Genomic DNA, 26,262 nt, shown 5'->3' with positions numbered 1-26,262 from the left:
TATATATATGGATCTAGGACATTTCACCGAAAGCACATTTCACTGAAACTCAAATGACCGAACACAAATCACCGAAAGTACAATTCACTGAAAACACAATTCACCGAAACACATTTCACCAAAAGTTATATATCGCCTTGTCCCCACTGCAGTGCGACCCTGGAGTGAGTATATATAGTAGGGGGATATGGGGGGCACCACCCTCCCATATTCGAGGATGTGGGGGGCATAGGCCCCCACATATGTTAAGTATATATCATGTTTGGGTAAGAGTAATATATTGCAATTGCAAGTATGCATGTATATAGTTCAAAACATTTAAAATATGACACTCCCCGATGTGGGGTGGTGCCCCCCACACCTCCCTACTATATATACTAACTCCAGGGTCGCACTACAGTGGGGACAAGGCCATATACAACTTTCAGTGAAATATGTTTCGGTGAATTGTGTTTTCGGTGAATTGAGCTTTTGGTGAAAATTGAACACTAATTTGACTTTCGGTGAAATGTGCTTTCGGTGAAATGTTCTAGATCCATATATATATATATATATATATATATATATATATATATATATATATATATTTGACTTTCTGAGAGCTCAATAAACCATCAAAATTCAGTGGACTGAACACAATCCATCAACTTCAGATGCATCAAGAAACTAAAGTTTGTTTGCTTGTTTTTAGCAGGGGATGCAAGCCCAATGGACATCCCCCTCCGTATTAAATAAACCATCTCTGAAATTGCACAACAGTGTAGGAAAGGAAAATTTAGCCTTCCTGTAGTGTACTACAGTCCCATTCACAGACCCCATCCATATCCAGTACAGCACTGGCGTTTTGTTTAAACTTCTAGCTTAGAGGGAGTGGTAAGCACTAGGTAGCCTAGCTAAACCAAGAGGTGTGGTTTCTGGCCCAGATATTGTAGTTTACTGGCTTTTTAGGCAGTTTCTTCCATCTCTTTTAACTTTCTGGCTTAAAAGCCTGTGTTTGCGCTTGTTTCCCCCTTTCCTGTAACTTTTCTAGTCCAGATACAGATTTGCTGTATCCAAGACTGTTTGTAAGCTTCTGAGCCCCACAAGCCTTTTTGTGTTGGAGGGAAGCCTTCTAGCTTATCAGTGGGCATGGTAAGCACTAGGTAGCCTATCTACCACAAGATGAGTGGTTCCTGGCCCAGAAATTGTAGTTTATTGGCCATTTGAACAGTTTTTCCATCTCTCTCAAGTTTCCGGTTTAAATGCCCGCATTTGCACTTGTTTCCCACCTTTCCTGTAACTAGTTTAGTCCAGATACAGACTTGCTGTATCCAGGACTGTCTGTAAGCTTCTGAGCAGTGCCAGAGTCTGCACTTCAAATTTTCACTTAAATCTACAAGTTCTCTCCTCTCCTGCACTTATACTAACTTATTAGTCTAGCACTTTACCAGACTTCTTGTAGCAATTATTGTAGCACACAAAAGTGCTACCAGCACTAAACATTCTACAAGGAAACAGATGCAGTACTTATTATCAATGTCCACCCCTCCAGGCATGTCTTAAGGTCAGTTTCTTGTACTGTCTCCTATTAACCTGGTGAACTTGGGCATCCTGAAGCAATGTAGCAACTGCCTCATGTACACCGATAACCCTCTCCTCTTATCTTCCAGCACTCAGACTTGCGTGAGATGCACTTAGATATCCAAATTGGAAGCCACTCACTCTCCAGCCAAGTCCGGAATAGCTGGTCAAAAGGAGAAGGTCAACACTTGCACCATACCACATGGAAGACATAGCCCTCCAGAACACACACCAGCACTGCCTTCACATAAAAACACAAACCACACACCCACCTTCGCGGAGGCTCTCAGTAAAAATCTACCCAAGCAGCAGAGACCTCCAAGGCAGAAACACACTTGACCACCACAACACAACACTAATCACGAGATGCACAACTCTCCTAAACAGTGTGCCACTCAACCAAAACCCCTAAGGCAAAACAGCATGATCAAAACACTAGTCACAGGTGACTCGATAGTGAGGCACACTGATGTTCCACTCACTAGGTTGAATAAGGAGAAAGTATCAGTCAGCTGCCTGTCGGGTGCCAGGATCCGCCACATAGTGCATGCACTCAGGTCCCTCAACAACAGGTACAAATATGACTCTGTCTTTGTACATGTGGGTGTGAATGACCTGAGACATACCTCCCTGGACTACATGAAAAGAGACATGGAGGAGCTCTCGGATTATGTATCCCAGGTGAGTATGACCCTGAGCAGCATCCTACCATTACCCAGAATGATACCACAGTAAAAACAGAAAATTATTGATTTCAACAATTGGCTAAGTTTCTGGTGTCATTCTAAGGGGATCCAGTATCTGAGAATCTGTCTGCCTGGGATGACATGACTGACAGACCTTGATGCTTTGCCAGAGATGGCCTGCATCTTGACACCCCTGGGCTTCCAGATACTGGCCAAGGCTCTTGCCACCCCATAGAGCCTTTTTTAGGTGGTGTTCCAACGACCAAATTACCACTGTAACAGCTAAACAAATGCAATCTGAGGGTTATGCTGCTCAATGCTAGAAGTCTAAATCTCAAAATGCACTTGCTCGAACCACTCCTTAAAATGAAGAACATCTACATATGTGCTGTAACAGAGACCTGGTTCAAGGCAGCAGAAAGCTCCCTTGCACTACCAGGCTATAACTCATTGCACACCTTTCGGTCCCAGAACTTGGATGAAGCTCAAAAGGTGGTGGTGTTTCCATATTCATAAAGGATGCGCACACCTCCAGACTGGTAGCACAACATAATGCATCAGAGATACTTCAGGTGCAGCTAACATTGGGTAAGACAATGATTCAGGTCATAGCCTGCTATTAGTCCCCAAGCATGTCCCAAGACTCGCACTCCATGTTCCTAAGCACCCTGGAGAATATTAGGGTCCAACCTAACACTCTCTTACTAGGCAACTTCAACTACCCCTCCATTAGCTGGGTAAACTACTCATGTACCAATACACTTGCCCAACGTTTCCTGGAGTTAATTAATTCCAGTGCCCTGGACCAGCTCATTCTTACCCCTAATAGAGGTAGCAACATCCTTGACCTGGTCATTACTGACATGGGTGACCATTGCTCTGCACCAATAGTCAACTCCTCCCTGGTTAGATCCGACCACAAACTAATCACCTTGGAAATCCCCCCCCCCCCCCCAGCAAAGGTAACCATCATGAAAACTTCTCCAAAGCTAACTCTGGGCTCCTAAAAACAGAGGTGGTTAACTTTACGCCACCCATGCAAATGGAGAATAGTTGCATGACTGCAGAATCATACACCAATGCACTGTATGAACACTTACACAAATGCATGGATCTCGCCATACCCAATAGAACAAAGATGCTCTCCTCCAAAAAAAGGAAGCCAATCTGGTGGTCCCCTGCCATAAACAAACTGTACAACAGAAGGAGGAAATTGATGCGGAATAAGGTAAAGTCCCAAGACTGGAAAAACTCCCTTATCAGCCTCAACAAAAAGTTGAGATCCCTCATCAAATCCTTTAAAGTTAGCTATGAAAACAGAATTGCAGCAGATAGTAAAGACAACCACAAGGCCTTCTATAGTTATGTAAAGAATCTCCATGACAATACCCAGATTTGCTCTGAGCTACTGCCCAATGGTACCTCCTATACTGAGTCAACAGATATTGCCAGTATACTGGCCAACAGATTCAGTACCAACTTTACCCCCCCCAAAGGACCAATCACAATACCAGTAGATTGCCAGGCACCTAATATTACTGCTGCACAGGTTAAAACAGCACTGTCCAAGGCCAAGAATACAGCTTCTATGGGAACTGACAATATCCCTGGTTGTGTTCTACATGAACTATAGAGTGAACTGGCACCTCACCTGTGTGCCCAGTTCAATCACAGCCTCACCTCAGGCTTTGTCTCTACCGAATGGTGCACTGCTACAGTCATCCCTCTCCACAAAGGAGGAGCAACTACAGATCCTGGGAACTATCGCCCCACTAGCCTGACGAGTCTGATATGCAAAGCTATGGAACGCATCATCATGGACCCAATAAACAAGGACATAGGGAATCTCCAAACTCTGGATCCCACACAGTTTGGTTTTGTGAAGGGTAGATCATGCCTGCTCAACTTGGTCAACTTCTTTGAGTCAGTCACCAGAGCTGTGGATGAAGGCAAGTTGGTGCATACAGCCTACCTTGATCTTGCCAAGGCTTTTGATACCATTCCCCACTCAGGAATCATAGAAAAACTCTGTAAGATTGGCATCAACCTCTATATCACAAGGTGGGTTGCAAACTGGCTCACAGATAGAACCCACAGTGTGAAAGTAGCTGACTCCAAGTCAGACTGCCGACCAGTCATGAGTGGAGTCCCACAGGGTTCAGTCCTGAGTCCTCTCCTGTTTGGTATCTACTTCTCTGAAGATCAGGCCAACACGAAGGGATTCTAGCTGACAAAGTTCGCAGATGATTGCAAGTTGGGAGCTATTATTAACTCCCCAAGTGATGTTGACATCCTACAGAAAGGCCTCACTGAGACCAATGACTGGTGTCAGAACCATGGCCTTAAGCTCAATACCAAAAAATGTGTCATCATCCCCTTAGGGAAAAACCCAGTTCCCATGAATTACCATATTGATGGTAGTTCACTGAACACAGAAGGCATTATAAGAGATCTGGGAACACAGGTTGACAGCAACCTCTCTTTTGATCACCACATTGCCACTGTGGTCAGAAAGTTCTTCTATGTGGCACATCTCATTACTAAGGGTTTTGCATCCAGGAAGAAAGAGGTCATTGTCTCCCTCTACTCTTACCTCATTAGGCCAGTCATTGAGTACAATGCCCCATTTGGCATGTACCTCACTAGACACCTGCAACAACTGGAGAGGCTGCAAAAGTATCTCACAAAGAGGATCCTAGGCCTTAAAAATTTGTCCTATATGGACGGACTCAAAAAACTCCAAATATTCTCTGTCTCATATCACCTACTTAGAGGCAATCTCTGCTTGACTTACAAAGCCATGTCTGACCCAGCTCTGTTAGAAATGCTACATCTAAAGAAATCCCAATCCCTCTGCACCACACTCTCCAGAGACCTCAACCTCCTTACCAAAATTAACAAAACATGCTGGAGGGACAGGTTTATAACCAAGAGACTGCCCATGCTATGGAACAGACTTCCCATACATGTCAAGCAGAGAACCTTGCTGATCCTGTTCAAGACAAATCTTGATGAGTGGATTCGAAACAGAAAATTCAACCCGGGGATAACTCCAGTGGCTCTACTTGACAGAGGCACTGGGAACTAAGGTCGGGTGGCACTATGCCAGGATAATCCTATGGCTAAGCTTGTAAAGGCCCCAGGGCCATTAGCCTAGTACAGACCTATGAACAGTCTCCACAACACAGCAAGCTTTTCAATAAGCAACAACCCCACACGATTGTCAACCCATAGTGCAGAATACAAGCAATATCTTACATTTGCACTGTTACGGAAATATATCTGAAACTTTGACCAAGGTAATTTGATGTAACTACATGTCAAAGTTCCAGCATTCACTCATATTCAAGCCTTTATCACCACTTTACTCATGTCATCAGTTAAGAAAGCTTTGCCCTATTCACAAAAAAGGGAAAAATGAGCTTTGCATATGGCATACATAGAATACACATAGGACTCTCCGAAAAAATACTGTCCACCTAAACAAAACCCCTACAAACAAATGTATAATTTTAAACCAAAATAAACTAAATAAATACATAAATGAAATATGAACTGCAGCTAGTCATTCAGAAAATAGCATTACCAACAAAAAGAGATCCAGCTCTAAGAATTTGCTAAAAAATGTAAGTAAACTGTAAAAGTAGAATGTTCTTAACATAAGCCTCACAAGACTTCCAAAATAATACATATCACTCCAGTAGTGGGTAAACCAAGCATTATCAATATCCATTTATGGGTTATTGCCAAATGGGGGTCTATATTATAATCTCGAAGTTTCGGAACATCGAATACAATATGGTCGACACCATATTATCGAAGTTCCGTAACTTCGAAAATAAAAAAAATTTAAACTTGAAATGCTTACCCTAATGGGTTTAAGCAGGGGGGGAGCCCCCATGCACCCCCACACCCCCCTCTACTTAAATATACCAACTCCAAGATCGCACTTTAATGTAGTATGGTGCGGCAAGGGAAGATTTCCCTTTCCTACACTGTAGCACGATCTCGAAGTTGTTATATTTAAGTAGCGGGCAGTGTGGAGGGCGCAGTGGGGCTTGCCCCTCTGCCTACACCCGTTAGTTTTTTTTTTTGTTTTGTTTTGATTTTTTTTTATTAAATTTCCATTGTTTAATGGTTCGAAATATAAAGTTCGATGTTTATGCATTTGATCCATTAAACAGTCGAGATTATAATATAGACCCACTAAATGGTGCAACTTGTCTTTATATGCTGTGTCAAGGTATTGACAGATATGTGTCTCCCTGTGTATATCCCATTACACCTGGGGAATGGTGATATTTATTTTACTTTATTTATTTCACATTTGTTAACCGGGTTAGTCCGAATGAATTTGCAAACAAACCTATTTTTAGTGGAGACCCGAGGGGAAAAGCCCTAGCAAACATAAGTAAAGATAAAGTGGCAATATACAAATATTAAATAACAATCACAATACAGAATAATTGTAAAAAAGTAAAGGTTATTAACTATTTGCATTGCATTGATAGTAAGCAACCTATTTTCAGTAGAGACCCAAGAGGAAAGAACCCCAGCAAGCATAAGCAAAGATAAACATACAAAACAAAAACTATTAAAAATAATAATGCAAATACGAAATTAATTATAAAGAGAAAATAAAAAGAAAAAAGTATGAACATTAAGGGCAGCACTGATAGCAGTGGTCTAAATTTACTACATATAAGAGTAAAAACAAAAGGATAATCATTTAAAAGAAGGAAAATGTAAAGGCATTTATAGAAAGTGGGGGGAAAAGATAAATAGTGTGGAGAATGGGAGAGGGAGAGAAAAGAGGGGGCTATAGTAGTAGAGCTGAGGATTTAGGAGGTTAGTTTAAGCAGAAGTTACAACAGAGAAAGAATGTTAGGGGATGCAACAGGTTATACAGTAGGACAGATTAAGACTGTGTGTGGTCAAGGCAACGGCATAATTTCAAGTTTAGTAGGTGGGATTTAAGCTCCTTTTTAAAACAGGGAAAGGTTGGATCTAATATGGAGAGGGAGTTTGTTCCAATTTAGTGAGACAGAGTGTTTGTAAAGTAATTTGCCAATATTCCTTTTGGGTTTATAAACTGAGAGAAGATGCTGATCAGCACTCCGGAGAGGTGGGGGGGGGGGGGGGGTGTAGGAAGTAACATGAGAGGTGAGAGCAGGGCAGGCAGAGGGGTTGTTGAGTATGGAAATTTAGTGTGGAGTTGCGATTGTAGGAGAAGGTGCAGAAATTCCAGCCACTGAAGTTTGTTTAGTGAGAGGCAGTGATATGATGAGAGTGGTTGGTTTAGAAGAAATCTGGCAATTTTGTTGTATGCTTGTTCCAGTTTTTGCATTGAAGTATTTGGATATTGGCAAGGATGGGGGAAGCATATAGAAGACTGGGTAAGAGAAATGCCTGCACAAGAGTGCATTTAGTGGCAGTAGTGAGGAATATTTTTTGTTCCTATAAAGTATGCCAAGTTTTTGGTGTTTTTTTTTTTTTTTTTTATGGCCTGTTGTATGTGCAAGTCAAATTTTAGTCGGTCATCAATTATTACCCCAAGGAGTTTGGTGTATGAGGCAGGGGAGATAGTGGTACCATCTAGGGAGGAGAGAAAAGTTGGATTTAAGGTGAGAGAGTGTCTAAGGCAGGAAGAGAAGGAGTTGAGTTTTCTTCGGGATAAGGATTAGTTGATTATTTCTGAGAAATTTTTCAACAGAGATAAAGGAATTCTGTGTTAGTGTGTGTAGTTCAGAGACAGAACTGGAGATAGATAAGAGAGTAGAGTCATCTGCGTATTGTATTGCAGATGAGAGACTGCAGGATAAATGTAGGTTGTTGATAAAAATGTTGAAAAGGAGCGGTCCAAGTATGGAGCCTTGGGGTACTCCTGTTTAAACAGCAAGGAAGGGTGAGAAAGCCTGCTGCCATCTAACAGCTTGTTTTCTGCCAGTAAGATAGGATTGGAACCAGCCAAGAGAAGAAGGAGAGAGGTTTAGGTCTGAGAGTTTGTTAAGAAGGATGGGATGAGACACAGTGTTGAAGGTTTTAGAGAGATCAAGGAATAGACAGAAGATGAGGAGGTTGTTGTCCTTAGCTTCTGCAATCTTTTGAGTAAAGGATAGCAAGGCAGTTGAAGTACTGTGTTTAGGGCGGAAACCATGCTGTGAAGGGCTGAGGAGATTTTTGTGAATGAGATAGGACAGTAGTTGAGTATGTATACATTTTTCAAGGATCTTAGAAAGTGGTGAGAGAATAGCGATTGGTCTATTGTTAGAGGGTTCAACAGAGCTGCCACCTTTGTGCAGAGGAGTGGTATAGAAGGATTTCCATATTTCCAGTAAGGCAGATTCCTGAATGGAGCAGTTGATTAAGATAGATACAGGATATGCAAGAGTCAGCAGCAATTTTCAGAAACTGAGGGGTGTTTATCAGTGGAGGGAGAGCATGGTTTTAGTTTAAGAAGCAGGGATTTGATATATTTAGAAGAAACAGGTCACAAGGTAAAAGGCTGAGAGACAGAGGAGCATAGAGGTTTAGGCAGAGGTGAGGGTGACATGGAAGAGTTGGGATGAGCAGAGTTACCAGAGGGTAGGAGTTTAGAGATGCTGTCTATGAAGTGTTTGTTGAGTAAGTCTACAGTTTCAGAGGAAGAGAGATAGGGGAAAGGGTTAGGGATGGTAGGAGAACCAGTGTGGAGCAGGGAGTTGATAGTACTCCAGAATGTTATGGGGTCATTTGGGTGAGAGCTTTGAAATTTAGTGAAATATTGGCATTTATCCAAAATAATAAGTTTTTTGCATGAATTCTGAGTTGCTGATAACTTTGGAAAAAGGTGGGAGTTTTAGTGGTTTGCCATTTTTCCATTGAGCATCTCTTTCATGCATCAAAGCATGCGTAGCTTTGGGGAGCCAGGGTGCAAAATTAGATTTGGTTCTGATTTTGCGAGTTGGGGCAAGAGAGTTTAAGAAATCAAAGAAAATGTGGTTGAATTTAGTAACAGCATCATTGAGCGGGAGAGTTTTTAGGAAAGACCAGTTGATGGCAGAGAGTCTATAGTTAAAGGTTTCAGGGTGAAAGTTAGTCAGTTTCCTACAATCTCTGTAGAGATGGGGGCTTAGAGAGATGAGCAGAGTGCCTTAAGACAGAGATGGGAGAATGGTCACTAATAGAGTCAGGGAAGGTGCCCTGGGTTACAATAGGTGTTTTGAGAGTTGATCAAGATCCAGTCAGTTGTTGAACCAGTAGCATTTGTACTGTAGTGGGTAGGGGTAGTGATCAGTTGTCTGAATCCATACAGGTTTATGAAATGTTGGGGTGAGTCATCAATAAGGGAGTTCCAATCCATATTAATATCTCCAAGAATGATGGTTTCATGGGGGATGGAGCTGTTTATCCAGGAGAATATATGTTCAAGGATAGGGATGCTTTTACCTGGGGGATATAGATAGAGGTAGTAGCAAACTTCCTATAGTTATTGATGTGGCAATCAAGGAGCAGTAGTTCAGCAGGGGAGAAATTGTGCAAAGTAATGTCTATAGGTGTTAGCATCAGTGAAATACAGTACAAGATAGCCACCCTACCATCTTTTTTGGGTATCCTATCAGACCTATCAGATATATGCAAAGGTGTGGAGGTCACTACTATGGCACAGAAGACAGAGAGGTGATAAGCTGTATGATGTTTGTAAAAAATGAAATGGCTGAATTTGTACCACTGTTGTCATGTTGTCAGTGTGTCACTGCATACACTACTTCTCCAAAATATTTTCATTTTTTCAAAATACACCAAACAAAATACACTAGCCAGGATAAATAAACCATTGGTGAAAACTACAATGGAACTTGTCCAAGAGATGTCTGACTCCTGAGGAGAAGAGTGTCCTAGAGAAAGGGCTCTCTTTTATGCCTGTTCAACAAAGTGAACTAACTGACACTATTTTGGACATTAAATTGTTTCTTAGGAATGTTTCCTTAAAAATGCAATTTGGCAGTGAAGGAACAACTAATTATAGTTTTCTTGGCTTTAAGAGACCGAGTTTGTATATGCCTGCTATTTATCCTATTTTAGAAGTGAGGATGAGGTTGATAAGATTTTTGATGGGAGAACAAATAGACATAGGAGTAAATAGTGTAACAACCTCACCTACAAAGAATGTTTTGCTCTAAATGAGTTACAGAATGATCAGACAATAGTCATTAGACCAGCCAACAAAGGTGGCTCTATAGTCATCACGGACAGGCCTGCCTATTTTAGTGCCATGGAACAAATGTTGGATGATACCCTACACTATAAGGTGATTGATATAGCTGAAGTTAATAGATTGAAAATTAGGATTTGTTGTGCTTTAGAGGATTGTTTGTTTAGTAAGGTGATTCATTTTGACCTTTATAAATATTTTATGGTTGATGAGCCCATGATTCCTGTTATCCAGGGCCTTCCCAAAATACATAAAGATAGTCATAGACCACCATTGAGACCGATTGTCGCAGGGCTTAACTGGAGTACTGAGTACTTCTCTATTTTTGTAGAGAAACATTTGTGCCTGATCTTGGATAAGAATGAAAGGGTTTTGAGGGCTTCTAAACAATTTTTGAATTATTTATATGATTTTATTAAGATACAGCCCTTAGATCCGAGGTATTATTTGGTGACAATAGATGTTCAGTCCTTATTCACGATGATCCCAAAAGTCTTGAAATCACTTATGTCAAGGACTACTTATCAAGACATAGTACTTATGATCAGTTGTTTATTGATTTGATATGTTTTCATATGGAAATAGTACTTGAGAATAATATATTTATGTTTGATGGGGTCTATTACCTGCAAAAGGATGGTGTAGCTATGGGCACATCGACTGTCAATAGCTACGCTAATATGGTAATGGCTGCATGGGAAGAAGATTATATGCTGAGAATGCAATGGTTTGGACATTTTCTCCCCTATTATCATTGGTTTGTTGACAATTTGTTTTTTCTATGGATAGGGGATGTAAATGAATTGGTCAGGTTTCATAACTGTTTAAATACCTCCACACCATTTCTTATGTTTTCCATATCCTATTCTGAAACAAAGATTGATTATTTAGACATTTTTCTATGCAGGCAAGCCAATGGCACACTCAACACTGGGATATTCAGGAAATCATGTTATAAAAAAAACTTTGCTACATAGGCATAGTATGCACCCCTATTTTGTTTTTAGAAACATTGTGAAAGGACAAAGGATGAGGGCCTCTAGGCTGAATGCATCACTGGAAGAGTTTACATCTGAAATGCCTGATTTAAGAGATAGATTGATTACTAGAGGGTATGGTGAGAAGGAGGTGGACAACATCCTGCATACTATTCCATCTTTAACAAATTATGTAGCCAGACCCTATTTTTCAGATCAGACTACCTCGATTCATGATAGGATATCTAACCATGACTCATGTAGCAGGTTGTCTGCTCCTATGTTTTTCACCAGTGAGAATAAGATGATAGTGAATGTTATTAATAAACATTGGTGCATCTTGACTGCTGATCCCAAGATAAGACTGTTAGTTGGTGACACAGCTCATTTTAGTTATAAGAATAAGAAAAGTTTGAAGAGACTCCTATGGTATCCTAATGTATCCCCAAGGTATGTACACGATAGACAGAAAGCAACCTTACCTTATGGTAATTGCAACTATTGCAGTCTTATAGATAGCAATGGCTGCTTTGAACATCCTGATACTGGCAGAGGTTTACCTTTAAGGTCACTGCTAACTGTATGACATCACATGTTGTTTATCTGGCCCTTTGTTTAGCTTGTAGAGCATTCTATATTGGGAAAACCAATAGAATGCTGAAGGACAGGGTTAGGGAACACTTATATAGCATACGCTGTGGTTCTGTAAATAATGCACTATCCAAATATGTTATGAATACCAGCCCACAACATGTTTTTTGGTTTTTGGCCATTGATATAATACAACCCTGTATATGGGAAGGAGATGTGAGGAATTATTTTTATTTTATTTTATTCTGTTTTACTTTATCTTATCTTACATGTTTTGCTCTCATATATTTCATGTGTTTTTATGCACTACTATTTTATATATTATTGTTTTAATTATTTTTAATTATCTGTGTTTTTCCTCATTGCCCAGATGTTAATTACTGTTGCTGTAAGTAATTGGAGATGGGGTTTGATTTGTCTATGGTCTGACTAAGCTGTGGTGAAAGCGCTTACCTTTTAAATTAAAGAACATTTTCTGAACCCTTGGTTCGTGTTTTATTCCATTGCCCTATTTATTTTTTATTTTCATTTTTTTGTTTCTGGAGTATATTAAGATGCCTAATTATATTACTGATTTTGAATGGATACTTGAATTCTGTGTTTGTTATAGCAGAAGTATATATATATATATATATATATATATATATATATATATATATACATATATATAATTTTTTTATATATATACATATACATATATATATATATATATATATATATATATATATATATATGTGTGTGTGTGTGTGTGTGCGTGCATTTATACATTTATTATCAGATGAAGTCTACATCATGGGTGGAATGTGGTTTTATATATAATGTTAATCAGTCAAATCCCTTATGAGCGTTTATGTTTCTTAGTACTACTACAAAGGGCACACTGAAAGTAATAAATGTCTCACCACTGAAAATATGGCAAATTAGAGTTAGAAATTTATAGGATGGACTAGGTAGTGGTTAGTTTGGACAACAAGCATCTTATTTATCCATCATAGCTAGATAAATGGATAGATATAAAGATACATGGGTGATCATTGACACTAAGCATTTTTCTCTTAATACAGTATGTGAGATTTTTTAACATTACTGAAAATTGGTTGGGGTCATACTCTAGGAAAAGAACAGGCTGCCTGTGAATATTGGGTATGTGGGGAGAAACACAACTATAACATAGCTATACTTCATATGAAAGGGAATGTAATTCTTTTGCACTCTGTTTAATAACAGACTGCCTACATTTTTTCTTCAGCATAGGTACCTGGGACATGCAGCTGAGATCAAAACTATGCCAGCAAGTTTAGCTGCTAATTTATAAATGACAAAGGTAGTCAACACTATGTGATGTGGACCATGATTTATGTGTATCTTGTAACATAAGCTGTACTATGGTAAAGCTATGTTCTTCATAAATTTCATGCAGTGTTATTACGAGGACTGTTCTGCAAACAATATACATACCTGCTGTTTATCTGGCGTAAAGTAACATGTTGCTGTATTAGACTTAATAGTGTGGTATGGAGCATAATACTTTACCTTAAATGACAGTTTTATTTATAATGATGCAAAACAGTTTTGAGAACTAACAGCTGGTATTCCACAGTTTGCCTATACTTGGTGATTATGTTTTCAGTCCTTTATAAAGTACAGTAGTGTTTTAATGCATTAACACCCTAGATAACACCAAACAAATGTTAGGTGTCAGATACTTATCATTTTCATGAAACTGGTTAACATGCATGCAAAGTGTCAGCCTTATGATTTTTAAAAAAAAAAAATAAGCCAGTTAATAATTAGGAATTGTTCAGTGGAGTTTGATTTTGGACAGCAGAGTGTGCCACCTGTCATTTATTATCAGTTTGCATGTCATAAATTATCTCACTGAAATACTATAAATCACCTTAAAGATAACAACATGATAAGAAAAGATAAGACAGTGTATAAAAATAACACAATGAAAGGCAAAATTATCCAAAAGACTAGGCAGCTTGAAAGACAGGATGTCTGTCCTACTGATTCTTTGTCTCATTTCAAGTGCACTGGCATGGCAGGTAGGTGCAATGACCCACAGCCTGCAAGGTGGCCACTTGAAGATGAGTTTGTATAAATCGGTTTAGCATTTTATCAATCGAGTGAGGATTTAAGCACTAATATTTATTGTGTCACATAAAGTAACTATAATGTGATAAATGTAACAAATAGCAAGATATAAAATGGGTTTGCTTTCAGTAACACAGATGTATTTTACTTTTTTAATTAAAACTTGTTATATATTATTCAATACAGCAGAAAAATATAATATGTTGCCTACAAAAATGCATTATTCTCTTATTTTTAAATTTATTTGATATAAACTTGGATTATAATATATAACCTTATAATTTAGTAAATTTCCTTTGTATTAACTTTTTTCATATCTAGTCATGTTTGGATTTTCTTATAATCCAGACATTTCTGATACGTTTTGACTCATGTATAGTCTGATTAAAAGTTGATAGTAAAGCAAACATAAGTTGCATAGGCTTGTGCAGATGGGAGTACAATTACCTATGCAATATGGGGTGTAACATTAAAATTTTCATACTGTAAGTAATGCTGCAGATTATTTAACTTCAGGATTTGAAATAATTGAAAAAAGAAGTGCCTGTCTTAAGGGAAATAAAACTCTAGCTGGCCAAAACTATTTAGAGAAATGCTAGCAATTAAAATTGCCACCATTCATTTCATAAGCACAGACAAGAGGGTGGTAATGGCAGCAAACTGGGGAAATCAGAAGAAGCTGAGAATATAGATAGAAGGGAAGATAGTGGAACAGGTAAACAGCTTCAAACATCTGGGAGCGGTGGTTGAGGAGAAGGGTAGTCTGAATGAAGAGGTCAAAGCTAGAATCAGAGGGGCTGCAGCCAACTGGCATAGAGTATCAGGTGTAGTATATGACAGAAGAATGCCAAAGAAGCTGAAAAGTAAGGTGTACAAGACAGTGGTGTGACCAGTACTACTGTATACTACAGAAACCTGGACAGTAAAGGCAGAACAGGTGAAGAAGCTAGAGGTGATGGAAACCAAGTGCCTGAGAAAGGTGGTAGGATGCACACTGCAGGACAGACAAAGAAATGAGGATATAAGAGCAGAAGTCAAAGTAGCTCCAATTGCAGAAAAGATCAAAGAGAACAGATTACGGTGGTTTGGGCACGTGTAGAAAAGCAGAAGACAATCTGGTGAGGAAGATTTGGAACAGACAGGGAGAAGTTAAGAGGAAGTGAGGACATCCAGCAAAGAGGTGGATGGATTGTGTGAAAGAAGATCTGCGAGAGTAAGGCATGAGTGTTGAAAAAGGCAGGAGTGTGGCACTGAATCGAGAGAGCTGGTGACAGTTAACACGATACCCCAACCCCATGTAGAAAAAAAATGGGAAAAAGGGGCTGATGATGATGATGATGACCATTCATTGTAGTCAAATTTGCAAGCATCAGATATGGAATGTTTGTATTTTACATGTATATGCATAAAGGCATAGAATAGGTTTTAGCACTCTATATTCACTTTGCACTAATTTTGATTAGAAAATTTGTTTCTAAATTCTAAAAGCTGTGTTGTTTAACAGTTTGTGGAGATATATGATTATATATTTATTTGTTTAATTTTGTTTTATTTTTGCATCTGTTTACTGGGAAAGTTCGAGTGGGCAAAATATCCCCTTTTTTAGTGGAGGCACAGGGAGAAAAACTCCAACAGAAGAAAATCAAGTTACATAAGAATAGAGAGGCTTAAAGATTATGCAAAATGATGGACTGTACACAAGGGAAAATAAGATTAACACATGTAGATAAAGGACTCAAAAAAGGATCCTATTTAATTTCAGAAGTTATATACAATAACAAGAATGCTTTAAAAATACATGGTGCAGAAAACATTTATTTCGACATGGGCATCATGACACAGGAATTTCTTTAAGTCTTGAATAGTACAGCAAATATATATCAGGAAGAATAGCAAATGCAAAAATATGTATATTATTTTGGAGTTTGTATCAAATATAGAGGAAAAGATACTTTGCAAAACTGGAATATAGAAGGAAAGATGTGTATACAGAATAATATGTCTTATATGCAGTAAGACTGTAGGTTGTGTGGAGTACAGGTGATCAATAAAGAATACGCAGAAGTAGGAGAGGTAAAAGAAAGCAGTAGCCAATAGGGACACAGAACCTAACAGGAAGAGACAGTTGGAGGGGAAGATGAAATGATGAGTGGTCCTGAAGTCAGGGGCAGTTTTTTTTTAGGTTAATCAGATTGTTTGATCTGATTAGTCTGATACTGGCTGAACACACTAATTATATTCAATGAAATCTTTCATTATAAGGAAATTGCCTGGGTTTTTTTCTCCTTTTTTAAATAAGGAATTCCTCTAGAAGTAGGTCTTATTTTCATATGGTCTGGTCAGGATCTTGCAGCTGCTGCTTCAATTCATTTCTGTTTAAAGATGGAAAATTGATGAGAGATATGGTAGCCTGCAATGGCTTATTCATTCACACATGGCACAGTTATACAGAGGTCTGCACTGCTGCTTCACATCTTTTGGTTTTCAGGTTTGGTTCCTGGATGCTTCACCATAGAGTCTGCATGTCTTCTCTGTCTCCACATGCATTTTAAATTAGTCTTTCAGCTGCCTCTCATGACCTGAATATGTTATACAAATTGTTCATCCTTTTAATTGCCCATAGTATACTTGTGGCATATGAGTGCTTGTTTGTGTCATGTAATGAGCCAACATCCATTCTAGGATAAGTTCTGGCTCCCCTGCAATGCTGAATAAGATAAAGCAAGTATCAGTGAATTAATATTGTTTAAGGTGATTTGCAGATTTGCAAACAATTTTAAATTTTATAACAACCATTCTTTAGGAGCTGTACAGTATAACCTAAACACTGCTTAGATGTTTGGGTATGAATAATGATACAGTGCCACAGTCCTACTGACTCCCCCCATTCATCTTAAACTAGGTTAAACTCTGCATTTACATTCACCGTCACATTATAATATTTTGCTTAGGTTAATGTACTGTAATTCCAGGTACTATCCTCATTTTCAGTGTTTGTTAGATAAATTTGATGCAATTTAGTAAGTTAGTGATTACTATAGCCATTTCTAAAGTAAAGTGTTCAGGGACCTTCTGTGTATATAGGTAATCATTAAGCAATCAGTGGCTATTTGTTCTTGTATTTTGGGTTCAAGGAAGTAAGAGAAATAAGTGTCCATTAGATCTTTGGGTCTCATGCCTTGTCTTTACCTTTTTTCCTTCCGTTTTCCTGATGCCCTTGAACTTGATCATCAGCTGCTAAGTTCTCTCCCATGGCTCCAACTTACTGCTGTTGCTACTTGATGGGAAGGAAGGGGATTGGGAAAACTTACCTGTCATTACCCTCACCTGAGATCATAATCTGTGGGTTTGGGACAGGAACACAGCATGGAGCTAGATACAACAACAGATCTGTAGCTAGTTATTCTGACAATCTTTAAATAGCAGATATGAATCTCTGCAACAATTTAATACTTTTAACATGAAATAGCTGGGATGCACTTAACAATCAGAGACAAATGAGAGATAGTTTTACCCCTTCTGACCACATTGCTTCTACTTTTATAGATCACGTTTTGATCTGTTGTACTGATGATGCAATTTATGTTTTCTTTCAGCCCTTGACGGGAGGAAATGTGACTGGAGAAGTAGATGAGAATGGGGAATGCATCTGCAAGGTCTTCCTGCCAGACACAACTTTCCCTGCCAACAGAATAGAAAATCTGGAACACACTTCCACGGAGCTTACCAAAAAAATAGAAGTTGAAGTGACAAAGGTATTTTGTACGTTCTCATTGCATATGCATGCATACAGTATATGTGGTTCATATAATGTTACTTTAGATCTGCAGGTACGGACAGTATAAATTTTATGACTGTAAGGCTTACAGTATTATGTTGTTTTTATTTTGGATGTTTTTTTATAAAGAGAAACCTGGCTAAATGAGTAATAATTAAGTAAGTTAAGGCTGAATGAAAGCCATGCTGTAGGCATGGAGGCAATGTGGATATCTGTAACACTGTCAACTGTGAACATGCCGTATGCTTCAATAATCAAACACCTGGCTTTATATGACATGGATGCTTTAACTTTCAGTAAACATAAAGGTACTCAGAGTTCCCCATAGTGGAGCTCAAACCTGACAAACAAAGTTTCAATACTGAGAAATAGAATGTTATACACAGACCTTTAGGAGTATGTGCATATTATTCTGAGCTTGCATATTTTCAGTCTGGGAGAAGGGATGTACAATGAGAAAAGTAGCAATAGGATTAAAAATGAAATTTTGCAGTAAACATTTTGAGGATGAGGCAGAAGGGGCAAGAGTTCAGAATGCATATCCTAGTTATATTCTATCAGGAATCATGGTCACAGAAACTTAGCATTACCTACAATACCTGCAATGAAATATATATTGCCAAAAGAAGAAGAAAAATTTGTATATCTAATCAGAAAGTAATTTGTAGTTATAATTAGTAGCTGTGCTGCTTGCCCTTACATTGTCTCCACTTCCAAATTAGTCACAAGTCCTCTTGAAGGTGTTAACCAATCAGAGTTCTACACCACTTCATGTAGCCTATTACCAGCAATTACCAATCTCTGCCTCTCACTCTCTCACTCTTTCTGTGTGAATCAGACTTTTGTAAAAACTAGGTTAAAACTTTCTCCATAATATGCAGCTGATGATCTCTCTGTTTGCCCCATCTTTCCTTCAAAACTCATCCTTCACAGTTTACTTTCAAGAACTTTTAGACCTAGATCATACCCACTCCGTTTCCTTGGTGCTAGGATGAAGAGCCCCAGGGTCCCTTTAGCACACTCAGGTAGCCTTGTCTTTCCATCCCTTTAATTACCATTGTACTTTCCAACACTGTTACACCACTTACCTTGCAGGGTCTCCATAGCTGTACACAGTACATCATAAAAGGCATGTCCAGCACTTGGTAAGGCAGCACAATGACTTTTGCGCTAGAGTCTATGTCTCTGAGGAAACATACAGACATCTTGTTGGCCTTGAAGATCTATCTGTACCTGATGGTCTAACTGTGGGATTACTGCTATGCCTAGATGCTTCTTCTGGTTGGTTTGACTGAGCTCTTTCCCAGTGTGCATTTCACCTCTGTGTAGTATAAGGGCCATATAGCTTTAAATGCTAATGACAGAAAGCTCCATGACATAGTAGGCTGAAGCTCTGTCTGTGACCCAGATGGCCTGAGTTCACTTAGTGACCTGGATACAGAATGACACCACCTCAGCTCGACCACAATGTAGGCAAAATAAGGCACCAGCTTTAGAACATGAACAAAACACGATTTTATTCCTTCAGAAAACGAAAGACTGAGCGCTTTCACCAGTCAACCTGGTATCATCAGAGTCATAGTAACACATTCAGCTAATCTCATTATATACATACCCTAATTTCCTACAGCTTGATTGATTAATTAATTAATTTAAACAATTTGTAAAATTACATAAAATTCACTATCTGATGTATTACATAATGATTCCATCTATTATTAAAAATAAAAATAAAATGTAGTTAAATATGATGAATAAGAACTGTAAATATATTAAACTGTAAATATTTGTTATAAAATTCATAATATAATCTTTTTCTTTAATATTTTATATCATACTTGCTCTGTGTCTTAATTGAGGTTTTAAAGAGATATAATCATTCAGTCCTGGAAACTTTGTGGCATTTAGCCTTAACTGCCATTCCATTTCTAGTAGTGCTACTTTGTTGTCAATATCACCATTAAAAAAAGGCATTACTCTATCAACTACAAAGAATATGAATTTACTAAAATTACTACAAACTTTACTATGTGTATATAAAGCACTGTGCTCATCACGCCTTTTTATACTTCTCTTATGCTCACCTATCCTATCTCTCAATTTACGGGTGGTCATGCCAATGTAATATGCATCACATGTCATACAAGTTGCTATATATACACAACTTTTTGTGTTACAGTTACATAAACCTGGACATGCTATTGTACGTTTGTAACCCTTCACACAAATATATGCTCCCTCAGCAATAAATCTACAACTACTACATTTTCCACATTTACTCATACGTGACCTCGTATGGCTTTTGGTTTCTTTTTCTAAGATGTTTTTCATATTACTACCTCTACTAAAAACTATGTTTGGACTCTCCCCTAAAATCATTCTATTTTGTGCACTTATACATTGATCCCAAATATTTTTTACACTGTTACATAGTTCCATCGCTTTATCATTGAATCTCAGGACAAAATTAAGTTCGCCCTTCTGTATATTTTTGTCTTTTGCATTATCTATTTGTAACATCGTGTTGTTATTACCTCTTAGTATTGAAATATAAACTGTTCTTCTTTTCTTATATATTTCTTTTTTAACTTTAATCAACAAAGACAGGGGATATCCTCTCTCTAGGAATAACCCTATCAAATTATACATTTCTTTTTTAAATATTTCATCGTCACTTACTAATTTAGATAGACGAACCATTTGTCCTTTTATCACCCCCTTCCTTTGATGCAGGGGGTGACAACTTTTAAAGTGCAACATAGAGTTAGAGTAACTTGGTTTTCTATATATATTACTCATCAATTTTCCATCTTTTTTCAATAAGGAAATGTCCAAATAGTTTGTTGAGGTTTCACTCCATAAATAGGTAAACTTAAAAAATTCAGTAGAGTTGTTTAGATATGACATGAATTCTTTTACATTGTCCTCACCACCTTTCCATATTATTAGTACATCACCTAAAAATCTATTATACATTAAAATTCTGTCCATGAATTTAGATGGAAAAATGAAATACCTTTCCCATGCAAGTAATACCAAGTTAGCATATACTGGGGCGCACCTCGCCCCCATTGCCACTCCTTTAGTCTGTTGATATGTTTCACCTTCAAATACAAGGTAATTACTTGTTAATATCAATTCCATAAATTCATGACAGATATTTATTCTATCTTTATTAAAGCTCTGACTATTCATTAAACTATTGTAAAATAGTTCTAAACCCTCTTTATGTGGAATTGTTGGAAAAAGGTTTACCACATCAATAGTTAAAAAGCTATATGTTTTTATATCTAGCTCATAAATTTCTTTAAGCCTTTCTAAACAATGCCAGGAGTCTTTTAATATGTGTGGGGCATCAATCAAAGCTTTCTTGCAGAAGTGGTCCACAAAGGCTGCCATAGGTTCTGTTTTAGAACCCTTGGCCGATACTATAGGCCTAAATTGTAAATGGTCAGTTCCTTTGTGAACCTTCGGTATCCCAAATATTTTAGGCATTTTTGGAAATTTAACACTTAAATATTCAAATTCTTCCTCATTAATTGATCCTTGATATAATGCATCAACCAATTGAATATCTATCTTGATATATGCCCTATTCACTTCGTGTAATGATGCCACCACATAAGTATGTTCATCTCCTAGCATTTTCATTATATGTCCAGTGTAGTCTATTTTACTCATAACAACCATGCCGCCCCCTTTGTCTGGGCGCATGCATCTGTATTCATTGTTTGTTGTTAATTCATACAATATTTTTCTTTCATTTTCATTTAAATTGTCTTGAATCTGACTACGTTGTGAACATATTCTCCTGTAGCCCCTTTCCACCATTTGTTCAAATAAACTAATTTCCTTATTAGGAGGCGGCATAAATGTGCTTTTTCTCATTAATGTAGATATATCAGAATCTGTACCTAAATTTCCCCTCATGGGTCCTAAAGTGGAGAAGTATAACTTCAAATTAAATTTTCTCGTGTATAATTTCAAATTGATGAGCACTTGTGTTATATCAAGTTTAAAATTTGGAATAAAACTAATCCCCTTGCTAAATAACTCAAAATAAGTCTGATCAATAACCAAGTCAGTATAATTATATATTGTATATCCTTTGTTTCTCAGGATTTCATGTTTCAAACCAGACTCTATTCCTACTGCCCCTTTATAGGAAGTAACACTTCCTTCATTTTTATTCTCTAATATTCCAGCAATTGTCATGCCTCTAATAATTGTATGTGCATTCATACTATCCACATTTTCATTCACTTCTATTGTCTCATTTCTCCCTAGAAGTGTATTTTGATGTATGTCTCCTTGATTTTCATTCACTGTTACACTGCTGTCGCTATCCTGTGTAACAGATGTGTATATAAAGCTACAATCATGGGCATTTAAATCTATTCCTTGAATGATGTTACAACCAAGTCAATTCATCTACAACATTTCTAGTAATTTCAAAGTCGACTTTCATATTATCATGTTCAACATAAGGTACATCAAAACTTGGCACTCTAAAACCCAATTCAAAACAAATGTTAAAATCATTAGTAGTATTGTTGTTTAAAGTCAATATCGTTGCATCCTGTTTCTCATAAAGTGAAACTGTGGGACTTCTCTCCCTTGTGGCTTCTTGTTGAGAAGCCTCTCTGACCTGCGCGGATAGTTCTGAGCCTCTAAAAAAACTTCTTCCTCTTCTTCTGGTATAGGTACTTCGTAGGGTACTCTTGTGTCCTCATTGTATAATGTCCCCACAGTGTCAGTTCTTTTATAATTATTTTTACCTGGAGGGTAGGCCATTTTGTTGCTGTATTCCGCAGTGTCCCTAACCAGTTTCTTATGTTTCACTGCTCTACTTTGGTTAACAAACAATTCAATGTTCTTAACAACTTTTTCAAATTTACTTTTATATTCGAAAAATACTAAGTCTGTTGTTATATTAGTATGCAACATATTGATTTCTTCACGTAATTGTACCAGTTTATTGTCATTATTGCGTATTATAATGTCAAGTAATTCCATACCTGTTTTATCGTATAATGCAACCAACTCAGTGAAGGCATGTGTATCATACTCGACCCCCATAGGTAACTTCCACAATCGCAGACCTCTCGGTATTTGTTTCAATTCCTTTGATGTGTTTAAAAAGGAATTGTCCAACTGTATGGCTCTGTATTTCTTACAGAGTTTCTCGTATCTAAAAATCTGCTCACGAAGTGTACCTGGATATTTCTCATTGTCCCTCACGTTATTACGTCTATTTCCTGGTGCGCTCTGCTCAACTGAAATGTCAAATGCAGGCGCCTCAAACCAGGAACTCAATTCGTGTGCCCGAATGGCACCGCTTGATGATGTGGATGGTCCTGGTCCCTTCGGACTTTGTAGTTCACTATTTCCTCCATTGGTGTTTCGGACTGCTCCGCTGTAGGAATTAGGTACATCTAGGTTATTCTCCCTCTGCCCTGGAGTGATGTCATCGGTAGAGTGTAATGTGTATAGTCGCAACTGAGAATCAGTTGGACTAACATTACCTTCAGGATGGTTGTTACCTCGCACTTCACTGTACACCTTTACGAGCTTACCAATGACATTAGTAAGCTCCTGTAGAATGCCTTCCATGTTCAATTGCTAATTGCTTATTTTGCCTACATTGTGGTCGAGCTGAGGTGGTGAGATTTAAAGTTTGGACCCTGTATTGGTTCCTTTTCGCTGAGTTAATTGTGGATACAGAATGAAATGACACAAAGGAAGAAGGGAAGAATGAAGAGGCAGGGCTCATTTGTTTCTGCCGAGGGGAAGAAGGGGGAAGGAGAGATTTGCTGGGAAGACTTGCCATTGTATGCTCCCAGCGTATACCAGGTAATGGTATAGTGTCAGTTTCCAGGCAGACTGTGTGGGTGGGGCTGAGTAGACTGTGTGTTACCTCAGAGGTAGAGTGTGACATTAGCAATACCCTTTGTCACTGACATGCAGGTGTAAGTCAACATGTCATTATGAGAGCCGAGTGAAACCAGATTATGCAACCAAATAAGTGGTCACGGTATAACATCCCCTTGCATGTGTGCTCTACTTCCTGGTCATGGGGACTAAATATTGGAGTTAGCTGTACACTTACTTCTGTTTGGTGAGACAAGGCCCATCTGAGAAAGCGGCTCATTGGAACATTCCAATGTGCCCCTTTGTTAGGTGCACATTGGAACATTTTCTGATAGCAGAGGCCTTGGGAAAAACAGAGCTCCTGGACAAGTGGAACATAGCCAAATATGGGTCTAGGCATGATAATGGACTAAACTCCCTCCACAGCTGTGGCAGTATCCCTTTACTTGGCCATTTCTTCTAAGTTACTATAAAATAATTTTCAGAGTTTTCAATGTTCATACTGTTTTGTTTTTTGCATTTACAATGGTAACATAGATTTTTAATTACTTTAATGTTTTTATTTCAAATTTTACAACAAGAACATTGAGTTATTTGCCAAACAAAAATGCAATGCTTACATTAAAAACAGATCCAACATGCATAACAGTAAACTGTTATTATCCTGAAATTCACATTTATTTAATGTGCACCTGATAAACCATTAAACTAGAATAGATGTGATTAGTTTTTTATTTAATTTCTTGCCTACATGAACAATAATAAGTGTGTATGCAGCTATCAGAAACATCATGCAATTGCACATTTTGAATAAACAAAAAAAATAATATCCCCAAATCCGTATAGGTGGAACAGGAAGATGTCCCTCACCAAATATACATACATACATAAAATTGCACATTCTCATCATATTTAGCATCCTATAAATACCTTACTGAAAAAGGGCACATTCAGATAATTTTCTTGTACTTTCAAAGAAAGTTACTGTGAGGGCTTGAGATTTGTCTTCAGTGGCATTTACTTAGAATCATTCTACAAAGGAAATCAGAAGCTGATGCATGCTCACAAAAATATACTACTTTTTGATAAGACCTTAACTATCTGTAGGATAGAGAGATGTGAGTATATTTTGAATATGGAAGCCAAACTCTCAGCATCAGCCCCACCTTGTGGAAATACTGATGAAGCCACCACTGTACATGCAAACTATCTGTACTGTGCCACAACATATACAGTCATATCTCAAGAAGCCATAAACTCTGTAAAACCAGAACCTCAAATCATACATAACATAATGCACTGACCTTCTACTGACCACTGTATAGAAAGAATACAGAGTCAATACAACAAGCAGTGGGCAGATTTCACAAGAAAATGTTTAGGTTTAATGCTGAATCAAGCCAAACTCAGAATTCCATAAGGCAGACATTGTGACCTGGCAACCCCCAAATTGTCTCAGAATTTGGAGAGATCAACAAATGCAAGATAAACGGACTACTGTAGCACAACTTCTACTTGACAGAAACTACCTCAAAAGTATGTCCATGCATAGGACAAGAACAGTCCTGGGTCTTCCTAGATCTATGAAAAAATGCTACCATAAGTTATTTGAAAAGGGAGCAGCAACTCAGACAAAAGTGCTGGGACTGCAAGCTGATTTTCAGCTGATGTGAAGACCACTTTGTCAGCCCTTGGCCAAAGGCTTAAACATTATAACATCAGGATGAGAGACCTTATCCTAACTGGAATTTTACTGAGAAAGGTGTCAAAGATAATGCCAGAGTGCTGCAGGTTTAAAAATGTGAACTCCCCAGCTAGTTAACACCTGCTGTCTGTAATGCTATTCAGGATATCTTCTGGGTACAACACTAATTCTAACTGTGTGGTTTGTATGGTTATGACTGTTTCTAATACACCTGAAGTGCATTAGGGAATACTGCCATCTGTAGGATTTTTTGTGCATATTTAAGGCTTCATCTCTGCTGTACTAGTAAATTGTCGATTCAGTACAAATAACCTTTAATCTCTCCATAACTGATTAAACCCTCATAATTTCATATCAGGATGTACTGTTAAGCTGATATTCAGCAAGGAAGAGATGATCTGTTTAACTTATATGTGGGGTTAAATCTCAAATCAAGCAATACTGTTATACTGATTGTGACGACCGTGCCCTGGCCCAGCAATCAAGGAGCCTCAATCCTCACCACTAACACCAGGGAGGTCATCTCCTAGAAGAGGAAAGGATAACTAATACACACAGTAAAGTACAATTTCCCTTAAGTGCACACAGAGATCACAGTTAGTCTGTGACTGGCTGCTCCCTTGCTCACCAGGTCCCCAATAAGACTCCCCACTGGCACAGCTGTAGGGTCCAGGTCTCAGCCTAACTGGGCAAGCTAGAACCTCCAGTACCATCTCTGTCCAACCAGTGCTTCATGTCCCTGCCCAAGTAGCTGACACAACACACACGCACTTTGAGATAAGTATTTATTATTTAAATATTAA

At 38.2% G+C, this 26,262-nt stretch overlaps 1 protein-coding gene across 1 annotated transcript in view; it reads left to right on the top strand.

Moving 5' to 3' along the window:
* LOC122806119 (olfactomedin-like) overlaps positions 1 to 26,262 on the top strand; it is a 140,588-nt gene that overhangs the window by 78,468 nt on the left and 35,858 nt on the right. The window contains exon 2 of the mRNA XM_044076356.1: positions 17,702 to 17,860. Within this exon, the coding sequence (XP_043932291.1) occupies positions 17,702 to 17,860 (159 nt within the window). The remainder of the gene's footprint in view (positions 1 to 17,701; positions 17,861 to 26,262) is intronic.

The sequence above is a fragment of the Protopterus annectens genome, chromosome 7.part0 (genome assembly GCF_019279795.1).
Source record: "Protopterus annectens isolate FY-2018-M chromosome 7.part0, PAN1.0, whole genome shotgun sequence".
NCBI lineage: Eukaryota > Metazoa > Chordata > Ceratodontiformes > Protopteridae > Protopterus > Protopterus annectens.
This window is presented reverse-complemented; position numbering and strand designations above follow the sequence as displayed.